Genomic DNA, 18,358 nt, shown 5'->3' with positions numbered 1-18,358 from the left:
GATCATTAAAATTCAATGAGCAGTGCTGGGGAAACAAAAGACAAAAAGGTGCATTGTATGTCCTGGAACCCTTATTGTAGCATGTCAGTGATGGTTTATACCTCCTGAAAAAATGTTTGCGCAAAGCTAAACATCTTTCATGGAAAGCACGGAGTGATTGCTACTCCCAGCTGTGCTGTGCTTATTAGGTCATTAGATCACTGAGAGGCTGACTGACAGAGAAATGCAAAAAACAGACATTAACGCTAATGTCCAACATACCCCGATCAAAAAAAACAAAAAAAACAAAAGGTTAAACTCTGAAAAGTAATGTTTAGCCTTCAGTTCACTCAAAGTTCATATGATACTGGGTGGAGCTGCCAAGACCTGGACATCATCATAATTGAAAGCAAAGAGGCGATGACAGCTGTGACCTTAGCAATAGGAGATACCACAGGACATCTTGTCCACCTGTGAAAGATGCAGGGTGGTCAATAAGACAGACAGACAAAGAAAAAAAGCAGTTGCTGTGACTGAGAAGATAAAAGCGTTACTGATGCCCTTTATAGAGCTCGTACACAGACATGTTTGGGGGTTGTCTAAAACCGAATGAGGAGAAAGTCACATGAGCAAGTGACTGGGTTTAGACAGCTTAGCTCAGAGAAAAATAGCAACTTCAACTAAATGACTCAAACTGTACACTGAGAATTAGAACTGCAGCTAATTTCTTTAATAATTTGTTGGTTTTGTAATAATTAATAGACTCATTATTTGGTCTACAACACCATTAAACAGTGTTTTTAACAATCTGACTAATAATTCAAATCCATATAATCTACTTTTTGTAATTTTTTCATGAGATGAACAGAAACCACAAATCCACAGAAAAAAGAATTTGTTCCTATAGTCATGTGCAAAAATCTTGAGCCACCTCTTCTCTCTTTATAACGTTGGCATTTACATCAACTCTGGCAAGTGGTGCAATACAGAAACAACTGTGTTTGTTGTTATAGACGTATAAATATATATATTCTTTATTTTATTTTTTATTCTTCTTTTGCACTGAGAGAATTGCACCTCAATTTCATTGCTGTAATGACAATAAAGATTCAGCTCTGATTTGTTTATATTTTGCTTCCAAGAAGCCAGACTTTCTTTTAATTTTTAGAAGTTACATTGAGCAGTAGTTCTTCATTCTTTCCGAAGGTCCTTCAAAGTTTTTCTTTGGTATTTCTCTGATTTTCTGAGCATTTTCAGGGAAACTTTTTGTTTAGTTTAGTTGTTAAGCAACTTAACACGGATCTCTGAATCATTAAATTGTTATAAAAGAACCCAGCTCGAGGGATGCAGCGGTGTTGTTCCTACGCATAGCAGATAACTTAGCAAAGACGTATTTCTTTAGTTGCCAAAGACAACGGGTCCAGGTGAGCAGCAATGGACAGAGGAGGTCAGGAGAGATGTGTCTGCAGCATTTCGGCCAGTGGTGTCGTGGATTTTGTCGAAATTGGTGGAATGATCAAGTTATGCGACACCATTTGGAACGTGTAAGAAAGGCAAAGGCTTCATTTTTCGAGTGATAATGATCCCAAACACACTGACAATGCAAGTAAAACCATACGGGATAGCAAAACACACAGTGCAACACAATCAGTCATGGACCGGCCTCCCCAAAAACCGGATCTCAAGATTATTGCAGCTTGACAAAGAACAGAACAAAAAACAACAAAAATTCGAAGAGATTGGAGACGCCCGGAGAACTATTCATGAAGACGACTTTAACAATTTACAAAGAAAGCTTGCATGTTTGCACATTTCAATAAACTTCTACACGTTTCCCCATTTTCCTAGCAAAATATAAAATTGAAGACTTTTACGCAGTACAGTAGACTACCATGTTAAACTAAAAAGCTAACTAAGCAAAAGCTACAGAATGCGTGTTTTATTTTACTTACTTTTGTCTTACTTTAAAACAAAAGTAAGTCTGTGAATTGGGGAATGGGAGTCGATTGCACTGCCTAAGTGCGCTTCACTGAGTCCTCAGAGCAGGGAGCAATGGCCCTAACAAAATCACACGTAATTGTGGTCAGCTCAGTGCAGTGGCAGTAGCTATGCTGGAGGCTGGATGGGACTTCTTCTTTTACGCAGTACAGTAGACTACCATGTTAAACTAAGAAGCTAACTAAGCGAAAGCTACAGAATGCGTGTTTTATTTTCAAGTCGACCTGCAGGAAGACAAAGACAGAAATGTGGGAAAAGCAGTTTCACTGACATGTCAGCATTCCTCTCTGACAGCTAAAAGTGCTGCAGTCCAGCAAACCAAAGCCCAGCCTTTTAGTTATTACTGACTACATCACACATACATGAAAACTGACAACATGGTAGAGACTACAGACAAAAGACGCGTGACACTGATTCACTCTGACAGTAGCCGTTCATCAAAGCCAAGAAGAAGAAGAAGAAATGAGCAGGCGACAGACATTTTATGGGCGATAATGACAGTGAAATAAGAAAAAAGAAATCATCTGCTACCTGTCACATGCTTTGTAGCTACTGAGTTACTACAGTGCCCTGGCCTCACCTGCTAAAAAAGCTCTACCTTTATGCATCGGAATCCAGAGACGAAAGCCGTGACTACACATTCACTCTATGTTAGTGGGGCACATTGTAAGCAGTTGGCAACTCATACAATACAACAGGATCATGGATAATAGTGAAACATCTGATAGAAGAAGAGGCAACTTCAGGGAGTCCTTTTCACCTCATCTGCATGTATTCATCGTGAGGCAGCCCCCTTCCTTTTCCCCATAAATCAGTCTGCTTTCCTTATTTTCTACTTGTCTTCTACGGCTGATGGGGCTCTTCCCTCATTCATTTAGATTCCAGATGGATTCACTGTACATTTCCTGGCAGCTGCCTCGTTACAGGAAAGAAAAAAGAGGGGAAAAAAAAGCCTCGGACAAAGAGAGCATGCAAGGGGAGGAGTAGCGTGAAGTGCCGAGTTGAGAAGGACAGAATGGAAAACATTTCCTTTTCTTTCTCTTTCTGTTTTCATGCACCCTCTTTTCCCTCACCCTGGGTCTAAACCCTGAACTTTTGAGAAAGAAAGAAAGAAAAAAACTCCCTCATTTTCCCTAGAGTGGTTTGTAATAATGTTGGCTGTGTTACAGTGGAGAGGCTGTGCATACACTGGCCGAGCTCCTCGCTGAGGGCCAGGGACCTGCCACCCGCCAGTTTCCTAGACACTTCTACTGAAACAAATCAGCACAGCCAGAGAGAAGAGGAGGTGTAGATAGATAACGGTTCAGCCATTTTTAGCAGTTTTCCTCCAAAACATATTGATCAAATTCCATGAACAGCACGACGAAGTAAAAGGTCAGTGCTGTTCAATTAAATAAACGTCATCATTTTAACAAATGAATATCCATCAGTCTATCCTGTCCCATCCTATCCAAGAACTGTGGGAGAGGAACACTGAAACATCCATAGCCACGAGCAAGTGAAATGATAACACAACACAGATGTCAGTCCTGTTGCGGGGAACAAAAGCATAAGCAGCTATTGTGTAGCCAAACGAGGCCCTTCAGACTCTTTAATCTCGTCTCTCTCCTGGGTTTGTTTGTTTTGTCCAAATTGCTGCCTGGTAGACCCCATCAACCCCTGTGCCACCGTTGCCACAGCAATAAAAAAGCCACATGAGTGCTGAGGAGGCTTTGGAACCTACTCAGCATGTCTCCTTCATCTGCTCCACCCAACAAAAGGGCCGGCCTCAGCGGGCCAGCTCAGCGTCCGTCAGGTCCGTCCACACCCGTCATGCTCAGATCTTGTTCGCTCCACAGAGGAGCCATTAAACCCGTTCCACCACCTCAGTCTTCGCATTGACCCAACGAGGCAATTACATTCAGTGCTCTGATAGCTGTCTGCACTTGAAAGGGAGGTCACAGCCTATAAACGGTTTAAGGAGGCCACTGATGTGACATACCTTGCCAGAAAGATGGAATTGTGGAGGAAATTCTCAAAAACTTTCAAGAAGACACGGTCGTCCTTCTCACGGTCCTTCTCTTCTGGTGTCTTCTGGCAAGCACAGCACAGGACCTTTTCTGGCCCTGCTAGGTCTGACTTCGTGGGCTTTGTGTTCTCTTCCATGTCTGTGAGCTCCGACGCCGGGATTCGGATTGGGATCTTCAAGTCTGTTGAAGAAAATATGAAATGAAAAGCCAGGAAAAAAGAGTGTTTAGCAAGGGTGGGATTTAACCTTACCAATTACAACGGCCAGCTTTTTGTTTTGGCAAGCTAAAGCTCTTCCAGGTAATTGTCCATTAAGATTAGTTTAAAAAAACAAATAATGTTTGTATGATGCAAGAAAGACTGAGTGGCCTTCGCTAAGTAACTGGAAAGGTTTGAAAGGTCAGAGAATAAAGACATATTGGCTGTTTATTAGAATAAGGAGGAGTGCAGACCTTTGGAGCAGTAGTCATGTTGGTAGAGCTCCCTATCCTCAGCTTGACGCTGCCAGCGGACCAGGTAGTAAGTGAGATTGCCGTTGGGCAAAAGTGGAGGTGACCACTTCACCACCAGCTTTGTTGAGGAATTACCATATGCACGGGCATCTTTAGGCACAGACGGCACTGTACCGGGGGGAAAGACTAGATTATTTTATGTCGTTCATGTGTTTATATAGTTGCGCAACAATAATAATGTAAAACAGAACCAAAAGTGATGGTCACACTTACACGATGGGTGTGTGCGAATATAAATGATGTCACTCTTTGCTCCAGTGGCATCTTTGTCGCTCTCTTGCAGGGTGATGGCCTTCACAAAAATAGCATACTGAGTCCAAGGCTTGAGGTGCTGAAGTTTGACATTTGGGTCATTGTTATTATCTTTAGGAAGATCCACATCCACCATGTGCCAGCTATTTGAGCCACAGCCATCCTGGCCATCAAACTCAGTGATGTTCTGGAAAGGACTGCAAAAAATACATTTAAAAAAAATAATTTCATTTAAAAAAAAGACAGTTGACATGAAAGTAAGACACTAAATGACTTTATGCTCAGAGGCTAATAATAAGCCTTTGTGTACTCACGATTCCTTGTAGTAAATGATGAAGCTGATAAGGGTTCCATTTTTGGGGGGCTGGTAGCGCTCCCATGTCAGATTGATCACATGGCTGGATGTGATGTTGGATTTGAATTTCAAGATATGGCTTTCACCTGTCACGGCAGAGGAGGGCCCCCGGTGAGACATATGTATAAAGTAAAAACGTGCACACAAGCTGAATGACTGAATGAATGTGGACCAAAAATTCACACGAATTTACTCACAATTGGCTCTTTCGCCATTGTTGCGGAAATCCCCTTCCTCTGGCTTCACAGCTATGCCAGTTTTATCCCACATCTTGTAGATCTCAGACATGCAGAGTTTGGGGTTCTGACGGAAGAATAGACGTCCATTGCTAATAGTCAGGTTGTGTTCAGTCCAGTTCCACAAGTACTTCAGATTCTGATTGTTGATGGCGGAGAATGAATACATGCTGGGGAAAAAAGATCAAAAGACTGTAAGAAGCACCTCGTATAGTCTCTATCAAAAAAACAAAACATAAAGTGTTTCACAGGATATAACGTTCCCCTAAATGTTGTTCAAGGAGCTTTTTTTTGCCACCTGGTGGTCCCACTAAGGACCAGCAGATGTGGATATTACGGCCTCGGCTTTGTGTGTCTCCCTGAAAACAGGCCTCCATTACTACAGACGAGGACATAAAACAGAAACTGTCACGCCAACACTTTTAGCTCTACCAGTCCGAGTAACACAGATGAACACCTCCAGAGGGAAAGGAATGCCTGCCACCCTCAACAGCATTCCTCGGTGAAACTTAACCCTGGGAGAAATGATAACAAGAAGGGCAACAGGCTTTCCCATGACCCCTTTGGCCATCACTAAATAAAACTTTCACTCGTATCTTGGACTAGTGTTAATATCACAGTGAAGACACTAATGTACTGTACATTTAACTTTGTTTAAATCTTACTGAAAATGTATTATCATCATTAATATTATTATTAATTCATCTCTTCATTGACCTATTGTGCTAAATTACAGTAACATATTAATTTTTGCACCCCACTGGAACAGATGATAATAATAATAATAATAATAATAATAATAATAATAATAATAATAATAATAATAATAATAATAATAATAATAAACTGAGTCATTTTATCTCATCACTTTCCATTTAAGCCAACGTTAGTCTGATTAGCTGCTTCTGGTGGGCGGGGTTTTATAACCATATTAATCACAGCTGTTCCCTCAGGCGTCAAGAGTGCAAAAAAAATCCCCAAAACTGAGATTTTGTCTTTCAGGCATATTTGTATGGAAGTCTACCCCATTATTTGAAACTTATCATAGCAGCTCTCTTTAGACAAGCGAAGTCAAACTTATTTTAAAGGCCCGTATACAGCCTGATCCTAAGTGGGCCGGATGAGTGAAACTTGCATTCCTGTCAGTACAAAGAAGTTCATCTACACATCTAATCTCTGAGATATCTTAACATAAGATATAGAGATGCAATTTCAACAGCACATCTTAGTTTTTATACATGATAAATAACAGATCACAGAAAATGTTCTACTAGCTTGCTTCGTGTATTTCCTGTAAGCATAGTTTTTTGTTGATTAATTGAACATTTTCATTTTTAAAACTGAAATTTCTATAGACAGTGGAAAAAAGGAACATTTTCTGTCATTTAATTCTTTAACTAACACCTGGCTATTTTGATAAGGTATAAATGGCTGTGGGGGAGGTCTTTATCGGCAGAAAAAGCCATAAAATGTATGAAAATCCAATGATAAGTCAAAAAACTTATACTCTCCTTTATATCCGGGCTGATTCTGATGTTATGTTTAGCGCTCCTGCTTCAGACTGAGTTGTTTTAACTTGATTTGTATTTTTTAACTTCCTTGTCTGTAAAATATGTGTTGCCTTAGTAGCCACAGTCACTTATCTAGCCTTTGTGCATGACATTTTATAAGGATATTGCGATATCTGTGAAAAGTGTTGCAAAAAGCATTCTTATCAACAAGAGGTTAGTTTGACATCTATGGATGTAAAACAGTATGCTTGCTGCTTGGCTCCGATCCACTCATGTCCTCTAATTCTCTCTCGCTTCGCACGTGCACGCTACCTCAGCCTAAAAGGGCAGTCGAGCCTTACTTGTCGATGAGTTCCAGCCCCTTGATGTAACGTAGGCTCTTGAGGAAGGACAGCGAGCCAAGAGCGTCGGAGTGTCGAATCTTAACATAGCCCGTCACTGTCTGGATCAATCCCATGAATCTCTCAAGCTCGGGGGCTATATTATCTGAGGACAAGAGATTTAACAAAGAAAAACAAAACACATTTGGTCACACAAAAATACAAAAAAGCTATAAAAAAAATCTATTGCTACTGTGATAACCAATCCAAATCCGCCAATTAACACATAACGGATTAATCTTTATCATATACAGGGATTACCTTTGAGCCACTCTATCAATTGAACAATAAACAGCATTATAACATAATGTGATAATTGAGTTAGAGTGCAAAAAAGCACATGTGATGTTGCTCCACCCGGCCCTTCTGCTTTTACTATACCTCCAAACATAATAAATGTAGGGAAGTCAAGTGCAACAAGCTGTAGTATAGTGAGTGTAGACAGTAAAAGTTTACTTTTAAGTACCGTGTAGCAGATTCTGGCCAAGTTAAATAATTCACTGGCTCACACTCATCGTTTTAAGTGTACAAAGCTATAGTCTGCTTAGCTACAGCATAGCAGTGTAGTGAAGTCCACACCAAAATGTAAAGTACATGTGCTTCTAAGAGGAATGTTCATTGTACAGAGCTGCACTCACTTCCACGGCGGATATTGATGTCCAGATTGCCTTCGATGTAGGTGCAGTCCTGCAGGAACTCGGCAGCATTCACAGAATCAATGACAGTGGATCTGCAGACCTTATCACACGGGCCATTACAAGCACTGCATAGCATACTGTATAAAGAAGAAGCAAATATAGGGGTGAATGAGCAAGAAGAGCCATGTGAAAAAACTAAACAAAAAAAAGTGTCAGAAATACAGAGAAAAACTTTTTCTACCACGCCCTGAAAAAAATTTGCTCACTCCCCAGCTCCCAAGCATTCCAGAGAATTCATGCAAATAATTTCAGTGCATGATACAAGGTCACCTCTCACACGGAGAGTTTAATCTTTTATGGGCCCTTGACTGAACTCGGTTTCGTGAGAGAGTGACTCATTGTGTTGACCTCAGAGACAGAGCATCAGTCGTACGGCCAAAAAAATATCCGGCAGCAGAAAGGCTGCATGGAAACTTTACAGACAGACAAATCCGAAAGAGACAAAACGGGACAAAAAGGGTGTTTTATATATATATATATATATATATATGTGTGTGTGTATCTTCTTGGTTGGGAGATGTTAAGTACAGGAAGTTTTAGGACACTCGAGCCAAGTCTCTTCTTAATACCTTTATTTGCTAGCCTGTAAAATCTACCAGTGGCAAGTGTTGAGCACGTTTTACACTTTCTAAGTAGTCTGGGAAAAACCTTGAAACATTAATAGCCCGCATACTCTAAAACCTCTAGCACTTCCAGTTTTGCAGAAAGGAAGTTTTTGAAGAGCCGAGGTCAGGTGAAGTTCAGCTGAAGGATACTTCATGCAAATAGATTCATTATGCCTAAGTGCACAGTGCTTTAGTGTATGTGGGCACTGCAGAATAAACATGCATCTACTTCAGAAACAATACCAAGACCTGTGGCTCTCCTTTTGATAGCAGTCAGGTTATAACCCTTACAAATTCAAATACAGAGTGTTAAGAATGATGGGCAAGCCTGGAAAACACTTAATATAATGTGAATGTATTTACTTTAACACATATGTTACCATGGTATTTCCAGAATGATCAGGGCCTGAAGTAAGAATAAAGGATTCATCTTTACCGATTAGTCTCGTTACGTATGAAGCCAGAGGGACAGTCGAGCATACACTCTCCATCGTGGATGACAAAGTGAAAATCGCTGGCCAGATGCACTTGAGCGCACAGTTCCATGGTTATGCAGCGCCAGCCCTCAAACTTGTAGGTGCCCGGGGGACAGTGTGGGACACACCGACCCTCGTGGTAGTAGTGGAGACAGGCAGAGCAGGCCATGTCGTTGTTGGGTTCGGTGCAGCTACCGAGGCACTGGTTGTGGCAACACTCCCCCTTGTCCGTACAGGCAAGCCTACATTGCTTCGGGCAAACTGACAGAGACAGAGAAAGACACGGTAAGTAAGCGTCAGACATATAGAATGGCTTGAGAACACCCTAAACAAAGAAAGTATGCAAGGATAATGTTGTTCCATATACACAGGTTAAGACGAGTCGGTGTGCAGTCTCTGCAGAAAGCATCATTCCATCCATATACATGGAAAGCCGGATGTAGGAAGAGAAATAGCTAGTTAGACATTGCATTAAAAGGAGGAGATATTTTCCAAAGTGGTCTGCAAAGGCCTTATATGAATGGATGTGTAGAAGGGGATTAGCTTTACCATCACCACACTGTAGCCGAGCTTGACTTCTTGGGCCTGCTGTGCTTGGTTTTAGGCAAGAACAATGCATTCTTTAACTTTCAAATATTCTGTCATGGTGGAAGAGAATCACACCCTTTCTATTACAGCGTCTAACAAAGAATCACTTCCCACAGAAAATGATTGTGCAGGGTGTTTCGAATTAAGCTCGAGCACCATGAATAATAGTCACTGTTTTTTGGGCATCACTCAGAAACCAAGCAGCAAACAATATGTTATCAATAAAGCGCGGCATTTTCCCATTTCTTGGAAGGACAGACAGTTAGTCAGATTTATCTGACTGAGCTTGAAACGGGACGGTTAATATACGAGTCGTCATCACTAGAGAATAAGTGTTTCCAAGTCCAAACTTTGATGCAGGAAAGACAGTTATGGGAAAGTACTCATTCAGCTAAGAACACACTACAAAACCCCGATCTTTGCTTGTATGTAGTCTTCCTAAGTACTTGTGTTAATCCCATCTGTCTTACTCTAAATGAACAGTGACATATGAAAACAGCAAAAGCAAAAGGAAACGTCTGTTTTTAATGTTCAAAAGCATTTTTTTTTTTTACTGTAGCCTATTCACAGAAAGTCTCCTCAGGAAAAACAGATGTAACGAGAAGAAAGCAGACGTTTCCCACCGCTAGCTAATCATGAGACACAGGGGTGCCCTAGTTTTAGATAAGCCTACTTCCATAGACAAAACACCTGGACTGTGTGTGTCTGTGTCTGTGGGAATCTGTGTGGTTGTGAAAGGCCTGGTGACACTGTACTTTATACAAATAGCAGCTGAGGAGTCACTTGGGGGGAAAAAAAAGCTGCCCTCTGTAACAGATAATAAATCTATTGTTTTTTGTTAATTGTTATTTATCGCCGTTTCTTAAATCTGCCTAATTTACATAGAAACTATTTGGAAAGAGCAATGCTTTTTGCGGCCTCCACAGACGTGTGTTATTTACCATTTATTGTTGTGCTTTTGACTACAAGACAAATTTCTTTGCATGAAATGAAGTGAAAAAATGAGGCAGAGCAACCGTGATTTCTCTATGCAGAGTCAGAGCTTAAAGAAAACACGAGTACACACATGCCATCAATATGTTTTATGTGTTATTTTTATATTATTATTAAAATTTGCACAACCATGACAATACACAAATTACTTCATTCATATTGTTTCAGCCTTCCTCGTAACACATGACATTGTCTGAATGAAGAGTGCACATGTGTGTCCAACGTGTTAGCATGCATGTGGATATGTGAATATTTGTGTACGCTGCAGAAAAGGACTCTCTGCTCCGCTTGTTTATTTGATTTTAAATTAAAGGCAGGTTTGGGTGCATTGCGTTTCATTTGTGTTCAATTTGTTAATCAGTAAAGAAAATTAAACCCTTGTGTTGGGCTAATCTCTGGAAGGGTACTTCCCCTTGCTTCACAAAACATCTGTGCAGGTTCAAACGGTTCACAGTACAGATCAGCACTGCTGCGGAATAAATGCATACTCAGTCTGAGACTCTCATTTCTGCAAGGTTTCTCAAATACGTCTTTCTTATATTATGAAAACAAAATTATTAGCAATATTCTTTGAAGGAGGTAATGCACACAGTTGTATGAAATCTCCATGACTAATTTATAGCTTCTTTAATAAACCTTTAGGTCTTTACCTGTGTTAAACTGATTGGAAAGAGGTGTTCTGATCATCATTGCAATGTGCAAGTAAAAGTATGTGTGCCTACACAGATATTCCATTTTAAATATAGAAATAAAAATATCTCCCATTTTTTCATTTTCAAAATTTCCCTTCAGTTTAATATTTTTAAGTTAGTTACAAAAATTTAAGAAATGTGTTTTTTCTTTTTAAAAAACAAGAACCTATTCTCAATAAGTGTTCTTATTATGGGCCACATATTGGTTGTTTCAGTAGTTAATGACAAAAAAAAAATTCAAGTATTTGAAGTACTGGAATCACTAAAATTTGAATGAGTTATATGACCAGAAAGCTACTGAATAGCGTATTTAAATCATTTGTTTAATTACATGCCACATTATAATTCGTAATCATAATTATAGTTCTATACTGCACCACCCCAACAAGTATTTGCATGATGACATGAGTATAATACTCAGCGTGGGAAAGGCCATAATCTATGTATATCTTCCTCTATGCACATTTTCTGTGACGACAGGAGTCGAGCGGCTCCTTCACAAACAGTATATTTTCACCAATAGTGTATCTAACTGTTTTGGATTGGGTCCAGTACAAATACCAAATATCTTTTTTTAAACTACACACTAAATACCAACACACTCACATACTTGCATGTAGCAGCTATGATTTGATTAGAAACATGATGCTGACTCTAGTATGCCAGAGCAGGCCGACTGGTGTTGCACATTTAGTAAGAAAAAAAAACAGCGTGGCTTCATTTTCTTGGAATCCTACCAAAAGGGGGCAGCCAAAGCAAACTCTAATGAGCCTTATTGGAGCTTCTTTCTGCATCATTTTAAACGACTCCTCAATGAAGAAAAATCCCAAACATGCATACCTTCCTACAGAGGAAAGCAGACAGAGGCGAGGAGGGGGAGTAACCGTCTTAAATCCATATAAGTCGACCCGGTTTCACTGCGTGACCAAACAACCCGTGGTATCAAGGATACAATCCCCTATTTATAGATGGTCGTAATGCAGCCCTATTTCCACGCTGCTGCTCTCTACACATAGCTATGCTGGGTAATGTAGGTTTCCACTACTTCAAAGGAAAGGGACTACCTAACAAGGGGCTCCTCTTAAGATAAGTCGTCATCATCCTTGTAGTCCCCCGGGTAAATGTTTAATATGAACTGGAATGCATCAGGAGCATCTGCAGGTCTGGATTTGACCCTTTTTGAGTACACACTGCATTAAGTAACCTTTTCAAAACTTGCAAATCCCACCCCCACCTCCCTGCAGAAAAGTCAAATTGCTGATTGTTGGGTTAGGGGACCTTATAATGTTGTTCCTCTCTCACAGTACTTACACAACCCTCCTCTCCCCCTCCGCAAACACTGTCTGGTCAAACATCGGAGCCAACCAACAGCCTACCCCCGCTGTTCACCAGACCGCTGCGACACGAGGAGTGGCCAGGTTCGTTTCATTAGTAGTAAACGGCACAACAATCCGCACAGAGGAATCTCCTTCTGAGGAGCTGGCGAGGCCCTGGCTATAGTCACCATTAAATACAGCAGCAGGGGGAGGAAGCATTGCTAATAGGGAGACAGGCTGACAAGTTTAGTTTTTGTTCTAAAGGTATTATCCAGCTGCCGGGCTATGAGAAGAATCTGCAGAATGTTCCAGGCTACGGAGAATTCAACAAGGAGAATGTTAATCCCTAGTAACAACTTCCACAACTAGCTGCAAACACGATTACAGAGCAGTCAGAGGAGAGAAAATCTTACAGACATGGAAAATGCAAATACAATATGAGAAAAATGTAGGCATACAACAGATTTTATAGGAAGTGCATTTGTCTCCCACCACCCATAGCCCCCTACTGAACCCACAGTACTCACCTCAACACTGTATGAACCAAAAAGCAGCTTTAATCTTATAACAAGATGGTTCAATTTCAACACTGTTTGTTTTCAGGAGGGTGTGTGTGTGCGTGTGCGTGCGTGCGTGCGCGTGTGTCTGTCTGATGGGTGAGAAGGTTCAATGTTATTGGTTCAAACTGGTGCATTACTTGAGAGGAAGAGGATTGCAGTGCAGCAATTCTCCTCATCTGAATGCGAGTCATGTCTTGTTTGCCGGAGAGCACACTGTGCAAGTAGACTACTACACTGTTTACACTGGAAGGCTGGTGACATGTTTACAGCCAGCTGGCCACTGCCACCTCTGAAGATGAAGTGCGCGTGAAAATATAAGTAATGCGGTAAAATGTTACACTAATCCCAAACCAACCAGGTGCAGTCATGTCGAAACGTTCAAATTATCCAACAAACAATGTTTCATTCTTCAAGTCATTCTGCACATCAAAGTTCAGTGCGTCTTCCTGGAGTCATTTAGAATAAGTAGGAAGACCAACAGACAGCTAGGAAATCATTCATTATTCACAGTGGGGCTCAGGGGAGAAGGAGGGGGTGCCGAATATAGGTGGGTAGGGTTTACACTGTTAGCTGTCTGCTGGACCAATAGCAGCTGGGAGGGGAGGTTCTTTTCCAGATGACTGACATGTTATTGAGTCTGGAGCAGAGATGGTAAACAAGTCCTCTCTTGAGCAGGCACTGGGAGGGGGAGTCGTAACCATAGTGATTAAGCATGACCTTTCCACAGATTTAGAGAAACCATAAGTTAAGGAAAAACCTGAACAGACCCTTTAGTGGAACATTCGTAAATAACAAACCTGGCTGGGCTACGCGGAAGGTGGGACAACCTTTCAGGATGTAATAGGTAACATTTAAACTGTCAGTGATTTTAAAAAATGCGTCAGTTTGAAACAAAACCATAAAAATACATTATAATTAACACAAAATGTGCATTTTGAAAATATTGCACATTCATAAAAAGAACACAACCACCACATACTTTGCTGTGACTGCCTATGAAGGCTGTTAGGATAGAAGCCGTGCACATCAGGCGTCAATCACACCGCTGATGCTGCTTCACATTATAAATGGGGTCGTAGCTTCATCAGGACGTAATTAAATTTATCTCTATATCACCTCCATTTATGAAAGCATTCACTCGACTGCACGCTACAGTGATCCACTGCACTGGGGGGATGCACAGCCTGCCTGTGCACAGTCAAGGCATTTGAGCTCAGGTTACCAGCTCTGAAAGCAGACTGCAAGGTAGCTCAACTGTACAGTAGCAAACAGCAGGGCCTATCAGGGCCTTCTGCAGTCCAGATCCCAGGCTGACCCTCCCATCTCCCTGAGCTCAATCAGGCCACATCCTCATCCGGCAACCCGATCCTCCCCGGGAGCCCCCAGTGGATCACTCCAGACACTTGTTTAAACCACATCAGCCCGAGCGGCTGGAGAGAGGATGCTTCCTCTGCTCACAGCCAAAGGCAAACCGCATCAGAGATTCCAGTGCGGTCTCACTCCAACAGCGATAGAGTCTTAAGTGCTGGGACGATCTAATCTAAAGAGGTTTTGTTTTTTTCTTTTTTAAATACTTTTTCAGGCAGATTGTGTCTGGCTGCGCACGTTCGGCAAGATCGACCGTTTCGCTGATCAGAGGGGGTTTTGTTTGGAAGAGGAACGCTGCACGGCATCGTGATGCGATTTTCTCGTGCAGACAGCTGGCTCAGATGAGCTTGCCTAAATCTCTGTTCGGGCCTGCGCACAAAGGTGTGTGTGAGCCCATTTCTCCCTGTCCCACTGATTCTGGGTCTTTTCCACTCCCATGCCCTCTAAAGAACAGCAATGTGTTTTTCACACAACTATGTGCTGGTCTGTGTGTTCAGGCATGCGTGGTATTTCCCCTCACTCGAGCTCAGTCACAACAACAACACACAGGCACGCACACATGCGCCCGTACACACACACACACCTTCTTTAGGCCCTCGGGCCTTGGCCCAATCTGCAGCTGTTGTTGTTGTTGTTGTTGTTGCTTTGTTGTTGATTGATTGCACCCACTAAAAAGACACAGGTATGCAGCACCATATGTAAGAACTTTGTTTTTATCGCTGTAGAGACAGAGGACGGCCTGAAAGCTATTAAAGTGCTAAAACAATGGAAAAAGTGAGTAAGAATATCCTTCAAAAGTGACATTTTACCACACAGATTAATATATTCTATGCATTCGGATGTTACCAGGCAAAATCCTCATTCTAACTAATAATTTAATAGTAAAAAGCCCAAACATTTAGTTAATCGAGGTCTTTATATTAAAGTTAGAGATGCACCCGTGTTAAATAATTCGGTGTTTGAACACTATATCCTTCTTCTATCTTGTAATTCTAGCTTGAAGCAGTTAATGCATGGTTGACAGGACAGGTCAGTTAAGAGTGACAGAAAATTAATTGGCAACTGTTTCAATAACAAACAGTAGTTTTAGTAATTTCCCCAGTTTCATTAGAAAAGAATACTCGATGGAAGTCAAATATTGAGGCCTTTCTCTGTATCAAAGCTGACCTTCTGAATCCCTGTGGGCCTGACTTCTAGTCGACTAATAGCCCCACAGTCCCAGCTCATCACCCCTGGAGTGTTTTTTGTAGCCATGAAGATGAGCCTCTCCAGCAGCTCTCCAAATTATCCTCAAGACTCACATCTAGTGGTTGTCATGACTCAGAGGGGGAGTTCAAATTAAAAGCACATTCAGCTGCACTGACAAATCTAAAGAAGGCATTATTGCAAAAACTGACTGTGTGACTCGTACCTAATGGTTGGCAAGTAAGTGCTTCGCCTGACATGTCTAAAGTTGATCTGGTCATGAAGTTCACAGATATTTACAGAAATGTTTCAGCTGCAGGCCCTGAACTTAACAAGCTAAATAAGCCTTAGATAGACATTAAGGATGGAAAGAGAAACTTTGCAGAGAAGTTGGGCATTTTTTCAGAGGTTCTGAGGTGTTTCCTCTTACTAAAGGTGCCTTCTAAAAATACCTGACTTCCCAGATCTCTTTCATTAAATACAGTGCGTTTCCTGGACTCCTCTGTTGACTAACTGTTTTGCAAGCTGAGTGACTGGTCAGGGTTAGTAAGAGCCTTCTACGCATTGCACTCTAATCCCTCCTGTTAAGTGATTGTCTTCATAGCTGCATGTATACACTGTAAGATGAATCGTTACAGATTTATTTCGCAACATTGGAAAAAAAAACAACATAGCTGGTCATAAAATGAACAACTTGGTGCTTCTTTTGGCTCAGGCGCTGGATGTTTGCAGGCACAGTTTAAAACCTGGCTGTGTACCCACATGCCATCAGACAGAACTTCCAGCCATATGGACCAATGTTGATTCTCAACATATTCCAACCCACTCCAATCTAAACTTTAATAAACACCTTTAAAAAAAAACACTCCTGAATTTTAGTGCTGCAATCAGGGAAATGTGTAACATCTTTAGTCCGCAGACAATCTTAGCCAATCATCATCGGAACATCAGAGAACAGTAACGGTTCTCATACCAGTGCATATTTCTGTAAATGACCATCGACGACTCTGACACACGGTGCCCAGACTTCATCCTGGTGCGCCATCCGGCATACATTATCCCTGCTTGCATGACGTCTGGATTCAACATGACAAATCTTCATTTCACATCGACTTCAAAGAGGTCCTAATCCCGATTAAGCACAGCAACATTTGCCTTGAGCTAAAAAGCTGATGGGGATATGTTTGTGCTCACTGCAAGCACTCCCACCAGGTTAAAATGGAGATCTCTGCTAGCACTGAGGAGGCCATTAGTTGATTGCTCCTCTGTGATAGCGAGAGGATGATAAAGCCTAAAATTGCTTGAGATTACTTTAAATAAAAACATTTTATAAGTTTAAAAAATGTTATACAGCCCACATTAAAACCTCTGTATGTCTGCAGACACTTTCTGGTTGTTGGCACACACAGGCAGACTGCAGTGTTGTTACTCTGCCCATCTCTTCAGTGCATCGCTCTCTTTTCTTTAGGATACACACCTCAGTATTTGGCACCTTAATGGAGCCACCAATCCCAATAGTCGCTTCATGAATAACATCTGGGTTTAGGATTTCCTTTTTCCTCCCTTTGATGTTGTTATAGAAGCAAGATTCGATTTGATTTGATATACCTTTATTAGTCCCACAAGGGGAAATTTCATGTTAAGGCTGCTGACCTATTGCACGCAATGGCGGCGCCATCTTACCCTCTGACCATACATACATTACACAAAAACATTACATGGGGAAGACAGGTCAGAGAGGTATAACAATGGAAAATGCACCACATGAGGAAAGATAAGGAAAAAAAATAACTCCTCCCAGACTGAGCTCCAACAGGGAGATCAGTTTGAGATAAAAAAAAAAAAAAAAAAAACACCTCTGCATGTAGCACATGAAAAAAACTCTGGTCTCCTTGATCCACCATCAGCATCGGAAGGGAATAAGCGTCGAAGGCGTTTGGAGGGGGGGTGAGTGTGTGCATATCAGTGTACATGTATGTGTGTGCGTGTCCAGAGTTCAGCTGAGACAGTGTCCTTCGCCCTGCCTTAAGTAAACAGTCTTCCAGCCAACCTAGGCGGCCTTGCATAGAATGGGAAGAACAGTCTAAACACAGTCCATTATCAGGGTGTTGTTATTCAGCTCCAGCCTTGAGACCGCAGCTGGCGCCAAAGGGGTATCCGCATGAAGTGATGGAGGTTTTTACTTTAGTGCGAACAACTCATGAATTTCAAAGCTGTTCTAACAGTCCGACACTGGTCTCTCAATCTTCCGTTGGAGAGCCGTGAGCTTCTCCATGATGTTATCAGACTTACGCTCCGTGATGTTGTCATTCTTGTGCTCAAAGAGCTGATTTCTGAGAACTCACGACCGCAGTGAGCTTATCCAAGATATAATCCAATTTGCGGTCAGAGGTGTTGTTCCGAGCGAGCCCCTCCAAGATGTAATCCAGTTTGCACTCAGAGGTCTTATTCTGAGTATTCACGGCAGCCGTAAGCTTCTCCAAGATCTTATTCGTGCTGCACTCAATGAGCCCATTATGAGAAACTCACGCCTCATCCCATCATTTCAATCCCAGCGGGCAGCCTTGTGGGGGTTTGAACAGCCGGTTCCGCTTCCTTAATTCTTCGATACGTCAGGGCCAAGCCAGCTCCGATCAGCAAGAACCCT

General features: G+C 41.6%; 1 protein-coding gene across 1 annotated transcript in view; it reads right to left on the bottom strand.

Annotated features, from left to right (window-relative positions):
• The window catches only part of igf1ra (insulin-like growth factor 1a receptor), a 72,657-nt gene that overhangs the window by 12,864 nt on the left and 41,435 nt on the right, over positions 1-18,358 (bottom strand). Inside the window, exons 3-10 of the mRNA XM_006789385.3 lie at positions 8,970-9,270; positions 7,869-8,005; positions 7,192-7,336; positions 5,301-5,509; positions 5,063-5,189; positions 4,710-4,945; positions 4,437-4,604; positions 3,959-4,166 (exon numbers count right to left, since the gene is read on the bottom strand). Of these exons, the coding sequence (XP_006789448.2) occupies positions 3,959-4,166; positions 4,437-4,604; positions 4,710-4,945; positions 5,063-5,189; positions 5,301-5,509; positions 7,192-7,336; positions 7,869-8,005; positions 8,970-9,270 (1,531 nt within the window). The remainder of the gene's footprint in view (positions 1-3,958; positions 4,167-4,436; positions 4,605-4,709; positions 4,946-5,062; positions 5,190-5,300; positions 5,510-7,191; positions 7,337-7,868; positions 8,006-8,969; positions 9,271-18,358) is intronic.

This window comes from Neolamprologus brichardi, chromosome 7, assembly GCF_056152115.1.
Source record: "Neolamprologus brichardi isolate AB-2024 chromosome 7, ASM5615211v1, whole genome shotgun sequence".
NCBI classification, from domain to species: domain Eukaryota; kingdom Metazoa; phylum Chordata; class Actinopteri; order Cichliformes; family Cichlidae; genus Neolamprologus; species Neolamprologus brichardi.
This window is presented reverse-complemented; position numbering and strand designations above follow the sequence as displayed.